This window comes from Apostichopus japonicus, chromosome 17 (assembly GCF_037975245.1).
Source record: "Apostichopus japonicus isolate 1M-3 chromosome 17, ASM3797524v1, whole genome shotgun sequence".
Lineage (NCBI taxonomy): Eukaryota > Metazoa > Echinodermata > Holothuroidea > Aspidochirotida > Stichopodidae > Apostichopus > Apostichopus japonicus.
Window position 1 is genome coordinate 4,974,720 of NC_092577.1, and position 25,886 is coordinate 5,000,605.

A 25,886-nucleotide genomic window follows, 5' to 3' on the forward strand; every position below is an offset into this window, starting at 1 on the left:
GATGGGGTGAGGCGAGATGTGGAGGAGAGGGGGGGGGGTAGGAGGAGTTACTTATGACAGTTTTCTCTATCACATGGACCATTGATAATGGTTGTGTTTGTGTCTCCTTAAAAGATGTCACTTCATTCTGTGAGAGTATCTAGTCAGTACCGATTCTACTGACCAGAATCAGGTAATGGAGTTTCTGTAAATTCCATCTCACTCGTGGTCAAGTTGATTTTTTTTTTACCTGTTTTGAACTAAGTAAGAGCAGTGGATCTGCTGAGAAAGAACAAGGAATAATTACAAATCCCACCAAGGAGCTCAGAGAAGAAATTTAATCAGGGCTTCAATGCAGTGTGTGGGGAGCATGGCTTTTAATGAACATTGCCAGGCCTGATGGAGGGGCCAGAGAAAATATGGGATAAAGAATCCTGTATTCTTATTTTGAGAATGACGTGACCTTATTGTCCCCGGGGCCCGACTTGGCCCTCAGTGCCTCAGGATGTTGGACTAACTTGTCTCCCCGCATCCCACATATACCAGCCCATCTAATATTGCTTTTTATTTCAGGTATTTTATATTTTTGCAATAAATTCAATTTATGAATTCAATAAATTGTGTGTTACTACTTAGCTGTAGATTACATATATACCTGGTACTACTTTATTATAGTAATTATACCAAATTTACTTTCTTATTAATATTACCCAATTTTTACTATTACAATTGTTGTTTGTTGTTACATAATAATCTCACAGAGCCTCCCGTAATACCAACATCACCGAATCTTTCATAATAAAGCTCTTACAACATGCGCATTGTATGTTAATGTACTTTGTATCATATATAAGTGCCTTTCTTATTCTTTGCTGCTAGATTTTGTATAATTTCAACCTTGATGATGACAAGTACTTTCAAAATTTTCAACCTTTCACATTTTTTTTTTTTTTGTGTTAATTATTTGGTGCACGAGATCAATAAACTAGATAAAGTCTGGAAATTAACTTCTTATGCTTTTTGTTACTTGTTTAATTTGTATAATCTTCAATCCACCATGAATGAAAATGTTAGAGAAAAGAAAAAGAACAAGCTATCAAATTCTAAGAGAAGATAGCTGTTATAAGCCCTCTCTTTAACAAGTCTCTGACTTCCACAATATCCTTACCCCCTGTAAGTAGTCGTTGCTCCATTGTGGTTCCGATGCTTTGCATCCATCCGACGAACCAATGCAGTCAAGTTGGTGTATATATTAGTTTTTGGGTGGATGGTGTGTGTGTTACACCCAAGAGCTATTAAACACGGTATCCTCAAGAAGGAAATAAGTGATTGATGTCAAACTTGGTGTATACGTTGATCAGGGTCAGTAGATGATCCATATTGTATTCAGTGGAGTTATCATGCATATTAATGAGAGGGCGGGGCTTAACAAAATTCTTAAAAATGTCAATATCTCTTCAACCGTATTTCCGATTTAGTTCATACCTGGAAACGTCCTTAATAATTTGATCTGGCAGATTTGAGCTGATTTAAGGAGACAGAACTCGATCCATCATCCTTAGTCTACATGATGGAGATCAATGTGGTGAAAAGAATCCCCCCCCCCCAAAAATAGCTAAATTCAGTATTAAAAGCTTCAATATTAGATTCAGCATTTGCCAAAATCTCCATTCCATAATATAAGCATCGTAATCAGCTGTAAGTACAGGATTTTGTGAAAGAGAGGATCGAGATGTGGCTTTGGGACAGTTGAAGCCAACTCAAATATAGGAGGCTTAGGGATCCTCTCTCAGAAAGAAAATATCAAACCAAAACTTTTAGGCATCAAGTTTAGTGGATTCTGAGGCATACCATTGATTTTTTTTTGTGAGGTTGAAAAGAAGGGATAGGTTGGGGGTGTGTAGGTGGGTGGGTGGGTAGGTGGGGTGGGGGTGGGTGGGTATACCTTTAGCTGCTTGAGGATGTTATTTGTCACAGATATGGTTCATAATGGCCAATATTAAATTTTGAGTTTGCATCTCCTATTATTCACTTCCACCTCCCTGCCCCCCTAGAAAGATAGTGTTAAGGGATGGGGAACTCCCAACAGCCACGCCCCAATTTTTTTTTTTTTTAGGGTGGGATAGCATGAATACATATATAAATGGAAGATATGGCCCCAATATTATAAATCACATACAAGATGGGTAGGAATTTTTTGTGCATGGAAAAACATTATCTTGATGTATTAATTTCAGAAATAGTGTTAATGTTTCAGCTGATTTGATTTCAACCATGTGAGGAAGTTTTACCGCACAATTGACAAAAGTACGTACTGTAGTAGAGTGTGATTACTATGGCAACTGTATAGTAAGGTAAGAGGGGCACCAATAGTTTAAAAAGGGGAAAATACTCATGACCTGCAAACGGCAAAGTCCTTGTAGACATGATGGTGGAGTGCCAGAGATAAGGGCAAGGGGTTAGGAGCGGGGGGGGGGGCACTGGGGGCGCATGCACCCCCACATTTTTGAAAAATAGCAAATGTGCCCTACTGGCAAATAAAATGTACCCCTTTGATGACTGTCTGAAGAAATGTTTTTAGGATATCTTTAGCCTTTGTCAAATTTAAATAGATCCCCGTGCACCATAATAGTATTGTATCATACTAACACATCATATATATTTAACCTGATATGGCCGGTGTGTATCGGTTTATAGCATAACGAGTGATGGTTGTGGAATGAGAAAGTGTCCCTCTGATGTTGTGCCCCCCACTTTTTGGAAGCTTCCTACCCCCCCCCCGGATAAGGGCACGGAAGTCTACATGATGTTGAGGAGCGGCACACTTCCTTTGTGCCCTGACACTGATGGCTATATGATCCTAGTACAGAAGGATCTCCATCAACCCCTTGCTGTACCTCTTACATTCTTCCACTAAATGCCATGAAGTTGTTTCTGTTATCTGGATATGGTGTTAGATAGATAGACATGTTGTGGATGGGCTGGCAGCATGGGAGGGGCATGGGAGGGGTGGGGTGGGGGGGGGGTGGGGTTAGGGTTCCTGGGAACTGTCTCCATATTTGAACCCTTGCATTCTGTAAACCAGTATCAAAATGTGGAAGACTTACCTGTACTATCCAACAGGGTAAGGGAGTGGCATAGTAGAAGAGAGAATGCAGGAGGGGTAAATAGAAGCGCCAGGGCGGGAAAATAAGTTAGACTAGAACTGCCTTTGATGCCGCTTACTAATACAGGGTATGTACAGAGTCTAACAAAACAACATTTGTTTTTGAGCTTACCGAACTTTTTTAATCAGAAAGTCTTCAAATTTCCATATTTTTATAAGTCGTCATTTATTCTACGCCTGAAATGACTTCTCCCGCTCAGCTCAAGGTCGAAGTAATTCTGTTGTCTCCATTTTATCTTTATCTTCACAAGATGACAACATCATCAGGGGCGCTATTTAGTTATCACATTTCAGGTCATAGGTCAACCTATTTGGCACCGCAGATCTCAATTGCCACAATAGTGTACGTACGTAAGTCGCTGCTGTATGCATGATACTTGCGTGTTGCACAACCACCTGTGTGAAAGGACGTCTAAGGCACTCACGTCCCAACAAAGACCTCAACTAATTCACACAAAAAATCAGGTAAGGATCTTTAATATTATACTTTAGATGCAAAATTGAGTGAGAGTAAATGACCAAAATTATAGTATAAAGTTACAGGAGAGTGTAGAACTGATTGATCGATATGTTATGGGACAAAGTTTGTCACGCAAACTTTCGAAAAGTTCCAATTCGAAGCGGTTCAGTGCTAAGTCTGTTAGCGAAGTTTTCTAAACAGAAGACGTAAACAAGCGACGGTAAAAGCGAAGACATATTATACTTCTAGCTCAAATATCTGCTGTTTCACGGCTAGTTAAGTCAGTAGCAGCTTGTATTGAGTATTTAGTATGTCCCTATCGGTGCGATTGTGGTATGAGGGATGTGATTGGGCGAAAAATGGGGTAAATTTGTCTCAAGTTATCTTCGTTAGTTGACTAAGCCAACTTGCTGTCGAGGTGGATAGCACTTGTATTGAATGTAGTAGTAATAGTGTATTGATATACAGTACACATGTGCAAAGCGTAGGGCACATCAGTATGGTAGGTATGAATTTTGTGAGGGTAGGCACATCTTGGTAGTGATAATTATTAAGAATTCTTCACATTTCTTTGCCTACTCCAATGAAATATCTTACAGTGGTATATGTTTTATAAGTCATTCTTGTGTAGAGTCATTTAGTGAACAAGTAGGGCTTGGATTTTGGAATGAACTGAATTTTTGCTAGCATGGTTTATCCTAGGTATGAAACAGGACAAATTTCTACTCGTTCATTCCTTGCTACACCCAGACCAAGTTATAACAATCTTGTGTTTAACAGATACTTTTTAATCCCTCACGCAAATTTTTGTGTATTTCACGAAAACCAACAACGCCAAGGAACTAACACCAATGTGGGAAAACCCAACGTAATAGTTGTCAGTACAATGTGGGTACGTCCTAGTTATGTAATTGTAAAGTGGTTTTTTTTTAGCAAAATCTAAGTGAGATGGGAAGGAATGTACATATCTATACAAGAAAAGAAAAGGACATCTGATAACAGGTAAACAAAATGCAGCTCGATATACAGTATTTTTATGGGATGAACCTGTAGTCTGAGTGCCCCTAACTCCTTATAATCAAATCAATGTTTTATGCTTTAATTTCAACGTCAAATTCTGAGCCACACCCCTGCCCCCTCCCCCACCTACCCCCCTCACCCCCCCAAAAACAACCAAAACGCACTGTCAATTCTGTAAGAAATGTCCTTGATGGACCGTCATTTTGCAGCACATATTACCACTGCTAGAAACGTGTAATGTTGTGTGGCATTCCCTAAGTTTCCTTTTGGCGAACTGCTCAGGATACACAAGCCATAAAAACACCAAACTAGACCAGTTTAAGTTGGACTAACCATTCTTAAATACCAACATCAAGTGTGGAGAAACCGTTATTATGCTGATGTGACTAGGAATGTTTTGTTTTGGTGTGTGTTAGTTTCCAGTCATCACCATCACCCAAGGAATACAATTGCCACAGTTCAAGACAGGCACTAAAACCGTGTGACACATATACTGTAGCTAACTGGACCTACTGTACAGTTGCCTACATAGCCTACTATACAGTTGATTTAAAGGTTAAATTAATTGCACCCAGTACAGCAATGGCAGCTGAAACATTACAGAATGAGATCAACTTCAAACATATTTGGAAAACAAATTTTGATTTCAAGAGATTTGATTGGATGATCAGCAGCAGCCAGGTGCCCCCTCCCCCTCCCCTCCCACTTTCATATATATTAATCACAATCTGACAGAATATTGTTACCAGCATACAGTACTATACATGCCTACCACATTCATGGTATATAGCAAATGTGTTAACTAGCCTATCACACAAATAAACCTATAAGACATAACATTAGGCCTCATCACAATTCAGTCCAAACGGTCCAAAAAATGTCTGAGGCCATCATTTGCACATTTCGACTTTCATAAAGACAATGAATCAAAAGGGGTCTTAAGGGCTTTATCATTATTTAGGCTCCTGATTTTGTGTAGCAGTTTGGGAAGGCTTTGAGTCACAACTCTTCTATAATATAGGCTACTGTGGTTCCCGTGTACAACAACTGCTATACATCTAGTTTACATTTGTTTATAAATGTGACCATTTTGCATCTATAGCAGATTGCAATGGGATACTGGATAAATTAATCCCTGATGTTAGATGTAAGTTGATGAAAGTCTCAGAAAACAAATTCCATTATACAGTATTTCAAAGTCCCTTCCCCATGCTTGCTGTCAAAGAAGAGAAGGACAAAATTTTGAAAAGTAGATGCGGACTGACTTTTTGCTTTGGAGTTTGTTTGACCACTAATTGACTACATTTTACACTACCACTCTTACTATCAGTGACCATCCTCTCAATACATTGAACCTATCCTTAACAAGCAAGAGCATGGCACAGGCAGTGTATTCCTGGGACTTCGGCTCCTCATCATCACAAATATGTTGTGCACAAAATTTAACTTATTTCTGACAAATATTGCAGCTCAGCATCTTTAAGACAGTCCGTGAGACAAAAAAGACATGAAGAAGGTCACACTGACCTTGTCTTACTGCTTTCTTTCGTTTTCATTTTTTCGGATTTACAATAAACTAGGATGTTTGCTCATCCTTTAATTTTACCTTGATACATACCGTAGGGCAGACAACCTATCCTCTTGGGAAATGTGTGTTGACAATTTAAGGAAGTTGAATGTAATAATTAGGGGTGCACGGGATCCAAATTTTTGGATCCCGCCGGAACCGGATTTTGCCGGATAGTACATGAAATCCGGCCGGAACCGGACTTTTTTCATTACACAAAAGAAAATCATTAATAAGAAGTAGAAGTATGAAACAAGGAGCAACTCTTAGTTCAGACCATTGAGAAAATTAATTTAAACATGTTAAACCTAATTTTTCCTTACTTTGAATATTTTTATTAATTTTTGGTAATAGTTTACATTGATTTAAGTTAATACCAACACCTTTTTAAGGAATAATTCAGGCCAGATTTTGAAAAAGATCCGGCCGGATTTTGAAAATATCAGTCCGGCTGGAACCGGAACCGGATAATTGCTCACTATCCGGCCGGATATCCGGTGCATCCCTAGTAATAATTACAGACAATGACGACTACATACATAGGAAAAGGCAGATAACACCACTGTAGGTGTTTTGTTTTACAAGTCATCAGTGTTAGCCCCATTTGTTACCAGGCAAATTTTTAACGGTCGTCCCAGACAACCAAATTTCTGTTCGGACAAGTTAACTCAGTTGTGCAGTTTATCTAGCAGACGTCTAACTTGGTAGTAGTTGTTTACATCTAATTCAGATTGCATTGCAACTAAATTCCCCCGCAAATACAGTAGGTCAAATGATTAATGGGTATCACCCCCAAAGCCGGTGTTCTATTCACCAAACCTACACATCTTTCCTGCAGTGTTCACATTGGTCATTGTTATATTGCTACATATTTTCGGACAACCAAATTTTGCCGTTCGGCCAACCAGGACGTAAGGCCTGGTTGTCTGAGGGAAAAATCCTCAAAAAAATTGCTCGGTGCAAGCACACCATTAAACTTGCTTTAGAAAGTCAACAAGTACTTTTCTGGGAGATTCTGAACATGTATGCAAATTTTTCCAAGCCATTGATAATTCTTAGAATAGATAATAAAATATAGAAAATGTTGATAAACTACTGTACTTTCACAGTGGCACTGAAAATGTGATTTTTTAAATATTTGTGGAGGCTGAAGTTCGGAGGTCAAGAGTGGGTCAAAGGTTAAAACAGTTGTAAACGCTGGCTCCAAAACTCAACGCTTGAATCAACACCAGAACAAGAACTAAATTGTTTTCTGTATAGGACCAAGGTCAACAGAGGTCAAAATCTGAAAGTAAAATAGCAAACCATGATGACCTTTTTAAACATGGTGTGTAGACCACGTTATTGAGTGCAAGGACTGTGTTGTTTGACGAGGATGTTGGTTGAGGTCAGCAGAGGTCAAATTGTGAAACCATTTTAATCAGAACAGCTTCAAAGGTTGGTACACTCCTCACAATTACTGTAGGTATATATGGATCTATAGTACATGGAGTTCTGGTCACCAATGTCAAATGAGTGACATGAGGCTGTTAACCTGCTAGTGCATAAATATTTTGGATTTGTTAAATATATATGGTATAAATCCCTCTATACAGAAAAAAGGAAAATAATAAAATTTCAAGAGCCTTTATTTTCTTGTCGCTCTTATGAATTGAGTATTCAGATAACTTCACACTTTTCATACATGTATGTTGTGGCTCAAATTCATAATAGTGGGCAAGGAATCATTACCAGTTTTGACTTGAACATATCTAAAAGTACAGTACAGGTATGTGAAAAATTTATATCATATGTTTAGAATGATAATTACCCAATTGATAAAAAATATAGCTCATTGAAATGGTGGTGTATTAATGTTTTGATGCAAACGTTAATTAAAATGCCTACTTTTGGTAAACATTAGATGTTGAAGTACCTACTTACAGTAGTGTGGGGGAGCTTGAACCACAGGTTATTGTATTGTTATGGCCTCTTATACATAACAGTGTTCAGTAAGACATATAACTAATTTAATGAGGACCTTACTACTGTACCATTGTTGTTCAAAGTTCTACAGGAAACTATACCACTTCATTGACAATTTCTTGTGGCAAGTTGTGTTCAGTGGCTGCTGGATGTCAGGAAACTAGAAATGGGGTCTCACTTTACTTACATACCATTATTTTTGTGTACAGTATACAGTGCATGCATATCCTTACAGTTTATCAAATATCCAGGATAACGCTGCATCCTGGTCTCATGTCTAACTTACATAATACACAAGGCAATTCAATAGACAACATTTTACATATACAGGAATAACTCATCCAGTATATCATGGGACACAGAGCTACAAGTATGTATGTGTCCAGTGCGCAAGTGCATAAATATATATAAATATATGTATATATTAGTGTTTGCACTAGGTATTGGGTACCCAACTGACGCGATACTACCGGGTTCCTAATTCATTACCTGAATCCTACGCAGTGTTTTTTTTTTTTTTTTTTTTTTTTTTTTTTTTTTTTTTTTGGCAAACCGATGGTTAGGCAAGATTTTCCCATAGACTTAGTAAGGTGTTAGGCTACCATGTGGTCGAAGATAACAGCAATAATGAAAGTATGCCATGGATATCTTATAACTGTCACAATTTCAGCAAATAAACAGATGGTTAGGCTAGATTTTGCCATTGACTTAGTGTGGTGTTAGGCTACCATGTGGAAGAAATTGAAAGAATTCTCACAAAATTATTTTTTCATTCATTTATTTCATAGAAGGAAAGACTGCCAAGGAAATTTGAGACGTGATAACTAAAAAATAATAATCGCAAGTGGCTTTTTACAAATAGTTTATTCCAAATGAGATCAAATTGCGGGAATCGCGCAATCCCGCGGCTAATGCGAACTCTGCGTCTGCATAATAGATAGTAGTAGTAAAAACTGTTTAAGATCAAAATTGGATATTTATATGGCCTAATTTCTTGATTTTTGGACCCGTGTAAACACTAATAGATATACAGTATGTAAGAAATTGTAGTGAGTTGAAGAATCTAGAACAGTGAAAAAACTTCTGGCCTCCACCGGGATTCGACCTGGGCCTCCAGCTTTATATATATATATAGGTAGCAGTCTATGTTTACTGGAAGCATATAAGTAATACAGTATTTTGTATCAGACAGACTTTAAGTAAATGGAGTAAAATTAAATTAAATTACAATTTTTGTTTTGTGGAAGATTCTTTATTATTTACAGACCTACAGTATATATATGTACAGTATACAGTTTATGTACAGTTTACATTTGAACTAAATGAAGTCTATAAATGTAAGGATTATTCTCTGTTTAGGGGGAATAAAACTCCCAAAAGATTACTTAAATTGCTTTCCAAGATGCAGCACATCCATGTACTACTACTATTGTACGGTACACAGTCCTGACACAGTGTATTCCTGTAGGATGTCAACAATTTCATATCAAATTTAAACATTAAACACCGACATGGAAACTGAAGCATGTGGTTAGAACATCAAGTGGTATTCAATCGTGTGGCGACATACATTAGGCTAGATTTACGAAGACAAAAAAAATCCGGATCAGAGTTAACATAATTTTTTAACGAAACAAGTCATAAAAAATATTGTGGGAATTGTAAAAATAATGTTTGCTGACATAATCGGGTTAACTATAGAATCATTGCAGATGATGAGAGTATCTTACTACTGTACATGCATTGCGAAGAAAATGTGACAAAATGTCCTCAGAACGTTATGAACATTAACAATTTAAGATATTTTTATCAAATGGTATTTAGACAGTGAAATTATCATACTGTAACTTACACCCATTGAAGTCTCCACAAAGAGCTTTGTGTACAACATGTATGAATACACAGATTGTTGTAAAATGTATTCATGCAGACAGAATGCTTGTGAGCTATAAGCCAATCATATCATTGGAAATTGTCTATGGACTACCTGGGAACAAATCTCCTTAACTACTTATGAAATGTACGTAGTTAGAGATGTAGCACTTAAACCTTCATTGCATTATTATGGCTCACATTAGCTCCTAACAGAAATTGTTGAAAATACTTTCTAACTGAGGCTACTGAGCAAGTCTATGCAATATTTGACTTTAGTAGGATCATGCCATGATGAAACATTTGACATTCTTTGTCAAGTTAGTATAATGTGATTTTTCCGAAATCACTTTCCTTTCCTTTTCGGACGACTTGCAAAAGGAATTCTATTGTCTAAAAAAAATTGGTCATTTTCTATGATCGGTAGGCTATTTCAAAAATGTGCCCTAACATTCAGGATGTATTCTAACCATTTGACACTGCAGATGTGTTTTTGAAATCCGTAATGTATTGCACTGTGCATATTATCGCTCACAAACCTTCAGAAGGCAAGGAAAACCACAAAAAAAACCCAAAAAACACAAAAAAAACACAAAAACAAGGCTGTGGCACATTCTAAAAGATCATTGGCAAAGAAATCTATCAATCGAGTAAACTATCCACAAGATGCAAGCAAGTCTGGTAAATTATGTTGGTCTGAAATTGTACAGCTTTTCATTCAAGTGGGGTGGTCAGAGGAAGTACGACACTATTAATTTCCCTCTTCTTCTTTACCAGGTGAAAGATGCCACAGGAAAAGAAGGGACGGGGAAAAGGCGGCAAAGCTGGAAACATCTTGAAGATCAAACCACCTCATCGTAAAGGGTTCTCGCCGAATCCTGCCAGCGAGGCTCCGAACATTCACGCAGAGAGTTCTCCGGGTAAAGCCAAAGATGGCATGGACCACCTGGATGGCATCGCAGTGTATGATGTGGCGTTGACTCTGGAGGACCCTACTCTGGAGGTGACCGAAGGGGTACAGATTGGCGTCGAAGATGATAACAACAACGACAAAGACGACGCAGAGGAAGAGGGCGAACATGACAACAACGAACCCAGCACGTTCCACAAGAACCCAATCGACGACATGTACGAATGTGATGTGTGCACGTTTACCTCCCCGTACTACAGCGGCATCATGAGCCACGCCCTGATCCACGACGGAGACAGTCCCTACGTCTGCAGAGTCTGCGGGTTCACCACCGTCCGGCGGGGACTGATGGTGATACACATGCGCATGCACAAAGGTTTCAAACCCCACAAGTGCCACCTCTGCGACTATTCCACCCTGCAGGAGATGCACCTCAAGTGCCACCTGCGGACCCACAGCCAGGAGAGGCCGTTCAAGTGCCAGGGGTGTTCGTACCGTTGTTCCAGCAAGGAGATCCTGAAAGTCCACGTGATGAAGTACGCCCACCACACCCGAATCTTCAAGTGCGAAGTCTGCGACTACACCACGATGAGGAAGCACAACCTGATCCAGCATACCACCATACACACCGGGGCGAAGCCCTTCAAGTGTGACCTCTGCCCTTACAGCTCCAGCCAGAAGGGTCACCTCAACGTCCACATCCGCACCCACACACGAGAGAAGCCATTCAAATGCAATTACTGCCCGTTCGCCTCGACCGTCCCCAAGTCGCTGCGGGAGCACCTTCAGATGCACATCGGTAAGCGCCCCCTGCAATGCCCCTACTGCTCATTCTCGTCCAGCCAAGCGTTCTCCATCAAGCGTCACGTCAGTCTCCACGAGGAGATCAAGAAGTACACGTGCAACCTCTGTCATTATACCACGACGGTCGAGGAGGACTACGTCACCCACCGGCAGATCCACTCCCAGAACAAGAATTACCGCTGCCCGAAATGCAGCTACGAGTCGCCTTTCAAGCACGTCTTCGTCGAGCACCTGCGGACCCACAAGAACAGCAAGAAGTGCAGCCGCTTCTCCGTCTCCCTGGCCGAGAAGCCGTCCAAGAAACGGAGGACGGAGCACCCCACCCTCAAGATCGAGTTTGACGAATTCCAGAAGCACAACACGGTGATCCTGGATAACTTTGGCAGCAATAAGGAGGAGGAGCTATCGGAGGGAGAGATCGACCTCGACGAGGACAGCGACTCGGAGGTGGCACCCTTCAGGATGGACCCCGGCTGGAGAGTCTGCGACGGCGACGCCCAGGACGAGAAGCCCGCCACGCCGAAGAAAGAGAAGCAGAGACAACTCAAAGAGGAGAAACCCAAGTCTCCGAAACAGAAGTCCATCGCCGTCAACAAGGACCATATCTCCAAAGAATACGTCTGCAAATACTGCGACCGGAAGCTGATAGGCCAAGAGACGTGGAGGCGACACACCTCTCGACATTTCATGGAGTGGCCGAAGATGGAGTAGCGAGATTGCCAACGGACGGCGTTGACCGTTAAATTTGATCGTTGTCGACCGTGTATGTATGTCGTGAGGATTAATCATTATAGTAGTATGCTATAGTGTATGGTATATGACACAATGGATAGGTGTGATATCAAATGATATGATGTAACATAAGTTACGATTACTCATTATAGCAGCTTGATGCTATAATTTATCATATATGACACCATTGATACATGTGATATCAAATGATATGATGTTATAGCAGCTTGATGCTATAATGTATCATATATGAGTCCACACATGACATCATGGATACGTGTGATATCATATAAAGTCATATGATATTGTATGATATGATGTAATTTAAAGTTACGATTAATCATGATAACATCTTGATGTTGTAATGTATCATAAAAAGAGCTGCTTGACTTCAGGATATCGTATGATATGGTATGTTAGGATGTGATATATATCACGATTAGTCACGGTAGCACCTTGATGCTTTGAAATATTGCATGAGTCGCATCATATTACGTGTATCATGTCATATCATTTTCTATGATATAGAGCAGGCGAACACGATACCAATTCTCATATTGCTTATGTATGAAGGGTGGGTGCAAAATAGCATTTTACGATATATTTACGTAAGATGTAAGTGATGAAACGTCTTTTTGAAACATTAAGCAAATAGTAGAGTCATATTCTTCTAGGCACAGATATATAAGTTTTGTATTAGTCTTCCACTGAAGTTTATTAAATCACAGGAATTAGGCATCGTTTGAATCAGAGTGTCGGCTACATAAGTCTTCCAGCCACTTTTGTAAGTAGAAATCAAGCTTCCACGATTGTTCTTTCAAAATCTCCAAACCTTCCACTGTTGGTTACTTTTTTGGTATGAAATTAGGGGTACCAGTCAAATTTGCTGTTTGAAGCACTACATACTGAAGGTAATTGCACATATTCGGCTCCTTTGTACAGAGAGAGTCAACACAGATTTGTGTCACAGTGAAACTTATTGTGTGTAGCAGTAGTTAAAGCTGGTTAGTTTATTTAACAGCTTTGATTGAAAATAAACAAGTTTAGGTCTAATTGAGGTAATTATTCTTCAGCTCAGAAACTTCTCTATGATGACAGGGGGTTGGGTGGGGGGGGTGGGGGTAATTGATTTGAGAAAGCACATATTTGGCTCCTTTCAGAGAGGTAGTCAACACAGATTTGGGTCACAGCGAAACTTATTGTCTGTAGCAGTAGTTGAAGCTGGTATGTTTATTTAATAGCTGTGACGGAAAATAAACAAGTTCGGGTCTAACTGAGGTCAGCTCAGTTCTCATTTGCTTATCATTATTCGGAACCTGAATGAAAAAGCGAGAAATTTATTGGCAAATGTCCAACTCTTTGTCATTTTCAGGAAGTGGTTAAATGTGTTATTGCCAGAGTTTATCTGGCAGGCAGTAAAGTGTATCTTAATGCATGGGCCCTTACCTGTGTTGGTCCGTTTACTATCTTTTCTGACATAGATTTAAATCTGAAAAACTTGAAAAATGGTTCCATTTGGGTATAATAAACAGTTAATATTCTAAGTTGTTTTTCTTTCCATTTTAATTTTAATTTCAATCAAAAAGTGATCAATATGAAGTCTTCCAAATAATTCCATTCATGTCTTCACAATCTGATATATGCCTTTCTTTGATTCATTGTATCTGCCTTACTTGTGGTATGCCTTCACCATATCGTGCCTTCATGGAAGGATGCCTTCACTAGTTCCAAGTGTGTTATCAGTTTGTACCTTGTTCATAAGAATTATGATTATGTAAACTTTATTTTTCTAAGTTTAATCATCGATTTGATTGGTTGATGTCTCCACTTTTTTTTTTTTTTTTTTGAACTATAACCCAATATAAATTTAATTCTTGTTTTGAAATATGAGACCTGTATACTTTTGTATTTTGGCTTTAATTTATAAAAACAAATGTATCTGTAATTCCATTTAACATTTATAATTAACTAATTTAACTTTACAAGTGCCTTTTAAGATAGATAATGTTAAGGGGAAACCACCTGATTTAATATATATGTAAGTCTCTGCAAATATTATTTGTAAAACTGCTCTATTTGTACTCAATTTACAACAAAATGGTAACAAAAACAGTATGATTTGTCTATATATTGTCTGATGACAAAGATGGAGGCTTGATCAAATCTTGTTCATCCTATTGCTGTGCTTCAGTAAGTTGAGTGAATTTGTTTTCCAATAGTATTATTAAACACAGGAACGAGAATTAAGAAGTCACGAAAGTCTGAAATTTCCATCTAAAGAATAATCGAGTCTTGATCGAGTCTAAAGACTTCATCACGTCTAAAGCCTTAATCACGTCTAAACATGACATCAGCATTCCATATTTTGCTCCATTTTCTATGTCTTCTTCATCTACTGTATTACAATTTTATGACAATGTTTATTTTCTGTAAAAGGACATCGCTTACATTGCAAATGCTTTACTCTAATTACTCTATAAACATTCTATCTTCAAAATATGGAAAAGGAAAGCAGAAAGTTAAAACTTCAGACCCTTAGGGCATTTATTATGGGAACACAGATTTAACAAAAGTGACAGCCTTAAACAAAAAAATATTTCCCAAACAAAACAGAGAAAGTGATTTTTCTTAGCTGTGTTTGGTGGGAGTTGTTTCTTCACAAAGAGTTCTGTCATATATATTAAGCTAAAGATCTATGGAAGTTTGATTTGTGTCTCCCTGTCGAAGTTCTGTTATGCAAATTATGTGATGAATATTCATAAGGGACCTTTCTGCATATGTCCTTGCTGCAGTGTGGCTATGTGATAAAGTAAGAGTAATACAGTAGACCATGCTTTGTGGTGGTAGATTCTTGACATGGTGTGGAGGTATAACGTTACAAACTAAATCACCTTTAAAGCATTTTCTGGTAGCTGAAGTTGACTGCAATATCAAATCAACAAGAAGACTATAATAGTCTAAAGCTTTTGAAGAGCATTGGCCGAGATGACATTATGGACCCCCTCTACTGTAATCCAACTACCTGGAGTAAGTAATTGAAGGTTTAGCCAGTTACATTTAATCAACCATATCTTGAGTTAGTCGTGAATTATTGGGATCGAGTTTCAACCAGTGTGGAGTATTTTCCTCTTCAATATAAGTTTTGTTGTTGTTAGCATTGCTTGTCTTGTCATCAGACAATCCTCTAAATGTTAATTGACTACTCTGGTCAACTTATTAAGAGAACATGATTAATTAGAGTGATTTGTAATAATATAGTTTAATTAAATGAAATTGCCAATTCCTTAAATCCGACAGTTTTCTCTTCAGTTTGCTGTTGTGCAGTAAATTTACCAGAATGTACCTAATATTGATTAATGCATGACAATAACTGATCATGCATGATCATGCATGATAATAACTGGTCATGCATGATCATGCATGATAATAACTGATCGTACATGATATAACTGATCATGCATGATAATAACTGATGTTTGGTCTTGCATGGTAATAACTGATCATGCATGATCATGCATGATAATAACTGATCATGCATGATAATAACTGATCATGCATGATAATAACTGATCGAGGGGAGATGCCACCTCTCTAGGAAGTTTGGCAGTTGAAGATAGCATATCAAGTGACCAGTGATTAGCCACTCAGTTCTGCTAGATTTATCATGGACCAATAGCTTAACATCTTACATTTGTGTTTGATGGCATGCAGACTGGAACTTGGCTGGAATCGAGACACAAACCCAACCATCCACATTCGAAAACAGCTAAGAGACTCTGTCAAAGAGAAAAGCTGCAGTACTGTGGCTGCAAAATTCTGCTCAGCTAGGATTGACTCAATATGAAACATTAGATGTTGGCTCTGAACATCTGCAGTATCTATTGTGTATGTTGTATGTAGCCTAGCTGCATTATGCTGCAGCCTCCTCAGCCTCCTAATTTTGACACAGTTCCTAAGAAAGGTTCCTATGTCCTATGCAGCCTGGCTGCATGAAGCTGCAGCTTCTATAGCATCCTACTTTTGACACAGTTCCTAAGAAAGGTTTCTTATTCCCTTTCATCATTTTGTCTTTCATATTCAACACAATAGTGGAAAGAATTTCTTGATTTTGTTTTTCGTAATTTCCATCTATATATTAGATTTTTTCATTGATATGCTGTGTACGATTGCATTTCAATATCATGTTTCAATCAGTCAATTAATCAATCAATCAAAGGGTTGTTGGTGTTAAACGTGGACCATAGGTGATCATGCTAGCATATTTTTATGAAATGAAGTCGATTAGTTTTGGTTTCAAAAACTGATTGATTTAATAATGATTGATTGGGTTTGTATGGAAACGTCATTGTCATTCTAAGATTTTAATTTACTCCAGTCTATAAAGTCAATACCATTATGATTCTCATTCCTATTTTGTTATCATATTCCATCTTTTTTTAATATCTCCCTTGATCTGTCATCTTGGAGAAATTGTTTGTTTTTGTTTATTTTATTTTAATTCAACTATTACATTTTGCACTGATTCTGTACATAAATCACAACCATTGTAGGTATCTATCTTAGCATGCAATTTATTATTCATCATTTTTTTTTTGGCTCAAAATCCTTTTACTCTAAACAGAAAAGTTTTCAGGGCAATTTATTTTTTGAATTTATTAATTGAAGAGTAGTTTTTTCATTCCATTCATTCAAAAGAATTTTTTGATTTGCATTTCAACCTATTGTAAATTAGCCTAGTAAACAAAGTAGCGATCGATTGGTTTTGTTTGAATGACATTAATGACATTAAACAAGAAGTCATTAATGTGTGCATCTGTGTATGTTTGAATGACATTAATGACATTAAACAAGAAGTCATTAAATTGTGCATCTGTGTAGATCTTATAAATATTGATTATTTCAACACAAAATGAGAATGAAAAGGAAGAAAAAAATCCAATTAATCCTGGTTTCTCAAACTATGTATGAGTGAAAGACTTGTATTTCATTGAAAATTTGCACACAGTTTCTAAACAATACAACCACTACAATAGTACCTGTTTAAGAACATGTGTTACATGTAACAAGTACTGACATGAAGTTGAACTGCAGGTTTAACATGTAACAAGTACTGGTATGAAGTAACTGAAATTTCATATGTAATGAGTATTGTTGTGTATGATGAGTATTGAGTATGATAGTATTGAGTATAATGAGTATTGATATGAAGTAACTGAAATGATGTCACATTTATCAAGTACTGACATCGAGTAACTGAACCAGTGTTACATATAATGAGTACGGACATCAAGTTAATGAACCAGTTTTACATATGATAAGCTCTGACATCGAGTATATGAAACAGTGTTACATGTAACAAGTACTGACTTAGATTTACTGAACCAGTGTTACATGTAACGAGTACTGACATCAAGTTACTGAACCAGTGTCACATATAGTAACCTCTGACATTGAGTTACTCATCCAGTGTTACATTTAATGAGTACAGACAGTAATCCAATTTTCTGTCAAAATCAAGTTTGTCTTCCAATTCTGAACCAGGGACCAAATATTATTTGCTATTGTAACTAAGATTCTCTTTTGAAATGATAAACTTGGTTTGTTGGTTTCTTCTTTCTTCAATGACTGTTCATACAAAGGGTTTAAAACTGTAAGCATCATCAAGATTGTCTAGACATATCCTATTTATAATGATTAAAATTACAGTTTTTGCCAGATATTCAAATATTTCAATGAGCAAGTATCACAAACAATTATATTCTGATCTATGTCAAGTCATTATCTGTGTTTAATAGGTTATAACCCAAAGCAGCGGACTGGCCAAACCTGTCCGGATTTTCCGTACTTCCTACTGAAAAGCAACGATAAATACAAGTTTTATTTATGTAGTCTTGGTTTGGTGTGGACCAGCAGTTCTCAAAAATGATGGTTGTCCTAGACCACCAAGCTTTCTTCTGGGTTTTTTACATCCTCTGGCATGCGGGCTCATACTTTCGCATAGCAACTACATCAAGTTCAAGAGTACTTCATTTAAGTCACTAAATATCATGAATATATGATTAAATCAATTTGATGCATCATTACAATTAGAATTTCTGTAAGTGCAAGTCATATATCCAAATGTTGATGTTACAAAGATGATTAGGCTCTTATATACGTCTGAACTTTATGTGAAGCTGTTGTAACTGATAATTACTGAAGGGTTTGAGCAAAAAGTATAATTGAAATGTGTACATGTGGAGAGGTTAGAGGAGTACTGATGTTGTGTCTATAATTCCCATTTGGGGGGTGGGGGGGGGCAGGGTGTCTCTCAAGTACCAACAAGTGTTTTCCAATTTTATGTTCAGATGATGAGCAAGGGTTAAACTGATCTTTGTAGCATGTTTGGTACAGTGGACGAAATACAACATTTAATCATGGTGTCGTTCATTTCCTTAAAAACATTAACAAATTCCACCATCTGTATCGTTTAGTTTGTCTCGAGGAAACAACCATGTTCACATTCCTGTGTTTCCTTACCGATTTCAACCACAAGTTTCTTCATATCGGTATTGGCAGAGGTTGAGGTCGCTTCGTTGCTGTCAAAATATCCGCTGACAGCCACATCTTGATTTCAGCTCTTCAAAATGTTTACATGGTGTAAAATGCTCGAAAGTTGTAATAACGAAATAACTTCTTTTTTTTTAAATTTAATTTTCTATTATTTCTGTATCGTTAATGTAGGGTAAAGTAAGGGTTAGTCAATCATGATCATGAAATTTTCTTTACTTTTTATTTTATTTCTTTGTTTTGTTTTTTATGCAAAAAGGCTATGCACAAGTACGACAACTGGTGCCTTAATAAAGATTCTTTCAGTTTGAAAAAGAAAACAAAAAAAGATAATTTGTCTCTGTTATTTCTTTAATTAATAATCATAAAATAATGAAAAGTAAATGTTTGTTCTCTTAGTCCAATTACTTAACAAGATAATCTTGTCTTTCCTTTCCCCAATTATTTTGATAAAATTTTGTGTATCCATCTGGAAAACTTGAACATGACATGGTAAACCTTTCTTAAAAATTTGCCTTTTTTCAGGTTATTTAGATCTATAGGTATCATGCCACAATTAATTCCTCCCTTAACTTACAAACTATAAAATTCATCACTTTTCATGGTAGCTAGAGCAAGGATAAATGGAAACTTTCCACTGACATACCCTACCTACAATGTAATAGATGATGGCTTGGACTTTCATGACATAAATGTACCCACCATGTCTGCTAAGATTTGGAGGTAGAAGTGGCGGAGCTAGGGGTATTGGTCAGGGGGGGCGTAAATGGTCTGTAGGGGCGCTTCTGACACTAAGCGGAGCGCCACCACAGGTTGGTGCGGAGCTTACCCAAATTTTTTGAGTAAAGATACTCCCTAGATCGCCGGAAATGACCCTTTACGGGCCTTGCTAATTTGCAGATAAACTAAGAATAAGTAGGTGTTCATCGTCAAAAAAATGTGAAAAATGTCAATAGGTAGATGAGAGCGCAATAAAAAAGTCAATAATCGCGAATAAGTAAAAGTGGTAAAAAGCTGAAAAGGGTGCCAGCAGTCCATTTGAGTCCGCCAGGGGGGGGGGCATCCGCCCCCCTGTCTGTATAGACGCTCCACCACTGAATTTAGCATAATACCTCCTCCCAAACCCATGTGTCAGCTCATGTTACAAAATCTTCCAGTTTCTCCACAGAATATCTAAAATCCTGAATCATCCTGACATTTTAGACCATCAGTAGTCTTTTAAATTTCATCCTCTTCAACATCAAAGCTAATGATTATGACTGCTGAAACATGTCAAAACAAGTCACTTCCAATAGGGGTTACCTTTCAGGCGGGTATGCACTAATTAGGTTGTGGTACGTTACTTATTTTGGCCTCAAAACATGTTGAAAAGGTCACATAATGGACCCTCAAGTCTTAATTTTGCTGCCACCCACAAAGTAGGGGAGCAAGCTTATATACTTCTGGGGAGAGTTGATTCCCCAAGAATAAAATCAGGGGACTCACTCCCCCTTCCCCCCCCTCCCTCCCTCCCTCCCTCCCCATCCAGATGGCAGTCAAAATTTTCCCAAAATTCCTAGTGTACCGTAGTTAAATATATAACATGTAAGCCACAAAATGTAGCACCATTGTAGCACCCTCCATTATACCAAAATTTCTCAAAGGAAGTTTTTTTTGGGGGGGGTTCGGGGAAGGTCACCCCCTCCCATGGGTGCCCTCCACACAAATAAATGTGGTAGCGCCACTGCCAAAAAGCATTTGCCAACTGTGAGACTTATTTAAGTAATTTAAGCCATGGATCTCAATCTTTTAAAAACAAATTCTAACTTTTATTACCATCATAAATTTGATGCAATGAGGGGTGACCTTCAAATAAGCATTTTACTTTTCAATGGACGTTAACTTGTAGATCATTTAATGGTACAGCTTTGGTAAAGAAATACAGAACAATTTGGATTACTTTCTCATGATTGCTTTATTTTCTTAGAAGTGGAAATATAATTTTGTTTCACGTCTTCCGATGTTTTGGAGAACTTCCCGTTTAGAGATATTTATGAAATGAAATGGTACAGTTTGGTGTGGGAAGAGAGTACAGTAAGTGGTATTAGTGTTGCATAAATGATATACAACACTAGTTGCATCCTAAGGTCCCCGTCAATTATACACACTGCTACTCTTGATGAACCCACGTAACAAACATTATCCTCTGACATTGCATGCAGGTGATATTACCAAAATTTACATCATAATTCACATGGTAATGAGAAAGCGATTACATAAAAACAAAACAAGAAAAAACTTGTCAATCCACCTTCCTACTGTTTATAAATGATAGAACTAATTTCCATCCGCTCATAACAGTTGAAAGTCACACTCAGTTTTCTACGTTAGCTTTCGAGTGAAACGCCAATCCATGAATGTCTGTCACGACATACCGTCCCATCGCCTCGCTTTTCATAGATACAATTCTTTTCATCCGGACAGACTATCACGTGGCCTCGCTCTTGCTCTGTTTAGCAGGTAAGTCCTTTTGTTTTATTCCCGTCTCTCTAAAGTTCTTCCTCTCCTCCAGATATTCTGTCTTGCACATCTCAAAGAATTCCGGGTCATGGTAGCTGAGGAGAGAAGAAAAACCCAGAAGTGATTATTCCAGCTGTAGAAAAACTCAATTTTTAATTTTCTCTTTTATCAACATAGTTACACTATCTTTGTACACTATTATATATAGCATAGTATATATATATATTGTATATATAGTATACCATTATATATAGTTGTAATATGGGAGTCTAAATTGATTTCCAAGGATATTTTCGGTGGCTGAGGTTGTTGGTTTGCTTAATCAAATTGTCAGAAGTGTTTTGGCATCTTTCAGTCAAGACTACATCGTAATAGTACTTTGCGCAGTTGGCAATTGTAGAATGGAGACAGCTCGGAGAGGATAGAAGTAAAAAGGAATTTTTCAAATTTGGTGGTATTTTGAGAATGCATCTGGCAATAGAGTGACTGATGTCATCACTGCTATTCAGCTGAAAAATCTGTTTTGCTCAGCTTTATTATATTTAATTCACTCTCACAAAATAATAATATTTTTGTAGAACAGTTGGCATTATGATGAATTAAATTAATTAATCATCACAGAACCTCGACAGCTAAGCAATCATTCCAAATGTATAAAGTTTCGAGGACAAATCAAAAAGAAGATCTCTTATAATTGAGAAAAGGGTAGCTTTTGAAGATTACTTGCATTATGATATCACTAACCTATGAACAGTTCATTTGGTTTGAAATACTGTTTATGTATGAAAAGTTATTATATTATTATTAATATCATCCATCAGGTGTTACTTCAACACAACAGTGCAGTTAACACGATACTTACTACTTGGTCAGACAAGCTTTGAGGGTGGTATTCTGTTTGCGACATTTGACGACCATGCCAATACCAGACGAGGAGCAACACTCGGTGAAAGCTGAAGGGAAAGTTAATGAAATGGCTTGATTGTATCTCGTTAAGAAAAAAATACAATATTAAAACAAAACTTATCTTATAGAGAAACCACAGTGATGACCTCTTCTAGTGGTCACTTGCCAAAGTTACCATATTAGAAGAAAATGAATTTCTTAACAGATCTTTACACTGTTCTACCACAATATGTCTGACAAGAATCTACAAGGTATCCAATGTTTAGATAACAACCCCCCCCCCCCATGATTTCTGTGCCCCTTAGCAGGGGAAGGTTGTGGATGCAACGCACCATGCCACCTCATGGTCTTAACATCCAAGAAGGGAATGACAACCCATTCCCCCCTCCCCGACCCTTGACCACTCTTCTCTTCATCACGCCCATCCACAGTCAAATACTTCTTCCTCCCATCTAATTAACCTCCATTGCTAACTCTCTATTTTTTACACTCCTCTGCACAGTTTACATGAAACTTCTGCAGTTTCAGCATCTCTACTGTTGATCTCATAGCCCTTTCTCTAAACACAGGCCAAGTTGAAGAAGAGACACCATCCCCTCCCATAATCATACTGTATTGATCATATCGATCAAATAATTGCACAGCATAAGAAATCATTCTATTATATATATATTTTTTATCACATTAAAACTTGCATTATTGAGCTGAAACACTGTAAGATGGCCACGACTACATGTTGAGTCCAACATTAACAGAGTTGTTTAGCAGTGTTGTAACCTTTCCTGGTGTATTTCTAGCATAAATATTTGAGTGCATAATCTTTTAAATGAAACAAATTGCACTATCATTCAGTAGTGTACTACTTACCATCAACATATTCCTTGCATTCAACTCGGGCTTTTTCTCTTATCTTCTTGGGAATCAAAACGTTGATCTCAACTTTCCGTAAAAAATTCTCATCTTCCTCCCACGCTTTGATCGAGAAGAGAAAAAATTGTAAACAGTTAAATCAGGTTCAGATAAACAACATACTTGTACCTGTATGTATTATCAGAGCTCTATGTTACTCTGAATCACACAATTTGTTTTAAATATATTCATCCTTCCATTGATTAAACTCGGGATTAAAATGTAAAGCTGAGGTGACTAAAGAACACAGTCTAACAAATTATGTGTGCAGTAATAATAAACAGACTACCTGTAGCAGGTACAGTAGTTGTACTGTGATGCTAAACTGTAGGATTTGTAGCACCCTCCATTATACCAACATTTCTCAAAGGTGGTTGGGGGGGGGGGGTTTGGGAAGGTCACCCCCTCCCCTGGGTGTCCTCCCTACAAATAAAGGTGGAAGCGCCATGGCTGTATACAGAGTGATGATACGAAATGGGTGTAAAGAACTTACCGAATCCTCTTCTTTTTCCCTCCTGTTCCATTTGATTGGACAGATGGATGGTTCAGCATCAGCAGGGAAGGGTTGCTGAGTTTTCTTTACGACTGATTCCTTCTGTTATATCTGTTGTATAAAGGAGTATTAGGGAGTTTAAGTTGTATTAGGGAGTGTTAGCTCATTGGTTAACGCCGGTGCCTTCCAATCATAAGGTCCCGAGTTCGAGTCACTCCGAGATTAATGTTTGTCGTCCAGTTACAGAGTTGTTGACAATTGACAATTCATAATCATGGACGTTAAAATATGAATCTAAGAGACTGACTTCCGCCAGCTTGCGGCTTTGATAAGCCAATGATGGCTTCTTCGTGAGTTCCTTACAGGAGGATCTAAAATAAACATACATATATAAATGACACCTTCTTTCAGTAATCACCTCAATGTGCTGACACTACCCTGAATATTACTTCTTTTTCTGTAATACTGTAGTACAGTAAATAATAGAAAGCAACCGTTGGTCATAATGTAGGGCAAGTCACGAGGTCACAAGTCACGACATGCACAGTAATCAAGCTTGCGGACTTGTGATTTTCCTGCGGTGCCAGCCGACGATCCGGTCCCCGAGTTATATTGCCATCCCGCAAATTTTCTGGCGGTTGTCTGCGCGTTACTACTATTTGACCATCTTTGCATTGGCAAAAGGCGGGATTTTTGAAGTATTTCATCTGTGATGTTTGATGAAGCATGTTTGTTTTCCGATTACGTGCGGTTTATTCCGTTATTTTCATTGCCTGTTTAATAGTTTAGATGGACACTATAATCCACACATTTTCCTGCATCAGTTGTCTTTATTCGTCTTTATCAGTCATCTCAAATATATATTTCAGAAAACGAGTCAAACTATCACCTACAGCTAGAGGCATGCTTAAAACTGGATCACAATCGCATCACAACTTGACTCATTCAAAGTCTAAAATTCAATATGGCGGCTAATCGCAAGATTGATAACTGCCCATGTCAGACGGAAGTGACGGCTAAATAGTAAACTGGAATCGGGAACCGTCTGACGGCTATATATCCACTGCCTAATTTTAAATTTATTAATCTTAAATGTAGTAACCTGAACTTCAGCTAAATTCATGCAATTCCACAATTGTTGCAAAATTAAATCTTCTGGTTTACAGTATACTAAGAGAAGACTAATAACTCATAATAATAAATTCCCAACCCTACATAACACTGACTTCACCTGTGCAAAAGCCAAATGTAATTTAATAAACTTTTCAAAGGAAGATGCCTTTTATGTACAGTAATACAGATCATAATACATACTGTACAGTAGCTTTAATAGGCCCAATGGTTGTTAGGCCTATGAATATGTGTTAGGCTAACCTATGTAATGTTACATTTATTACAACAATAACAAAAGTCAAAACTATAAATAGCATAGCCAATTTTCATACATGGGCTTTAATCTTACTAGACTTAAGCTAGACAACAGACGAAGGACTGTCCGCCTTAACTATTGACTATTATGTAAGGCACCCTGCAGCCTTCTTCATTCTTGTTATAATATATCAAGTTCAACCTGGTCACAAGTCTTCTCGATGACTAAAATTTAGCAGGTTAAATGACCTTACCGTGGTTGTGAATCACTTGTTAAAACTGAACATGATGCTCACAAGTCACGTTCACATTTACACAACTAGGTCCACGCAGCAGTACACAGGTCATCGTACAATGTGAATTGTTTACATAGCTTGCCCAGCCTACCTACGTTAGGCTTCAGAGTTATCCGTGGATAACAATATCCAAATCGTCCGATCATGATTAAACTTACCTAGCCTCAAATTGAGGATGTAAAAATAAATATGCAAATATGAAATCTTTAATGGAAATGCCACATTCTACATTCAGATAGACTTTAACTTGATTATGACATCTTCGTTAATGATCTCGCGAAATCACTACTTCTGCCATGCTATTTAGTAGTAGTCTGTATTTTGATTTAATTACGTCAGTCTTTGTGCTGCTCATGCGCTTGAGAATGATGTCATCGAAAACACCACGGTC

The 25,886-nt window shown here is 37.7% G+C and overlaps 2 protein-coding genes across 4 annotated transcripts; one reads left to right on the forward strand and one right to left on the reverse strand.

Annotated features, from left to right (window-relative positions):
* Positions 1 to 3,473: 3,473 nt before the first annotated feature.
* LOC139984316 (uncharacterized) lies at positions 3,474 to 14,310 on the forward strand. The gene is made up of 2 exons (XM_071998182.1): positions 3,474 to 3,610; positions 10,807 to 14,310. The coding sequence occupies exon 2, from the start codon at positions 10,814 to 10,816 to the stop codon at positions 12,452 to 12,454; it is 1,641 nt and encodes a 546-aa protein (XP_071854283.1). The 5' UTR covers positions 3,474 to 3,610; positions 10,807 to 10,813; the 3' UTR covers positions 12,455 to 14,310.
* A 6,649-nt stretch (positions 14,311 to 20,959) lies between these two features.
* On the reverse strand, positions 20,960 to 25,795 carry LOC139954647 (COX assembly mitochondrial protein homolog). Of its 3 annotated transcripts, none has more exons than XM_071954537.1 (5): positions 25,654 to 25,795; positions 23,832 to 23,942; positions 23,297 to 23,401; positions 22,386 to 22,476; positions 20,960 to 21,618 (listed from the first exon to the last, which is right to left on the reverse strand). In XM_071954537.1, the coding sequence occupies exons 2-5, from the start codon at positions 23,860 to 23,862 to the stop codon at positions 21,492 to 21,494; spliced, it is 354 nt and encodes a 117-aa protein (XP_071810638.1). In that variant the 5' UTR covers positions 23,863 to 23,942; positions 25,654 to 25,795; the 3' UTR covers positions 20,960 to 21,491. The 3 variants fall into 3 exon arrangements, with proteins under 3 accessions (XP_071810638.1, XP_071810639.1, XP_071810640.1); XM_071954538.1 differs by lacking the exon at positions 25,654 to 25,795 and adding an exon at positions 25,454 to 25,600; XM_071954539.1 differs by lacking the exon at positions 25,654 to 25,795 and adding an exon at positions 25,294 to 25,410.
* Positions 25,796 to 25,886: the final 91 nt, after the last annotated feature.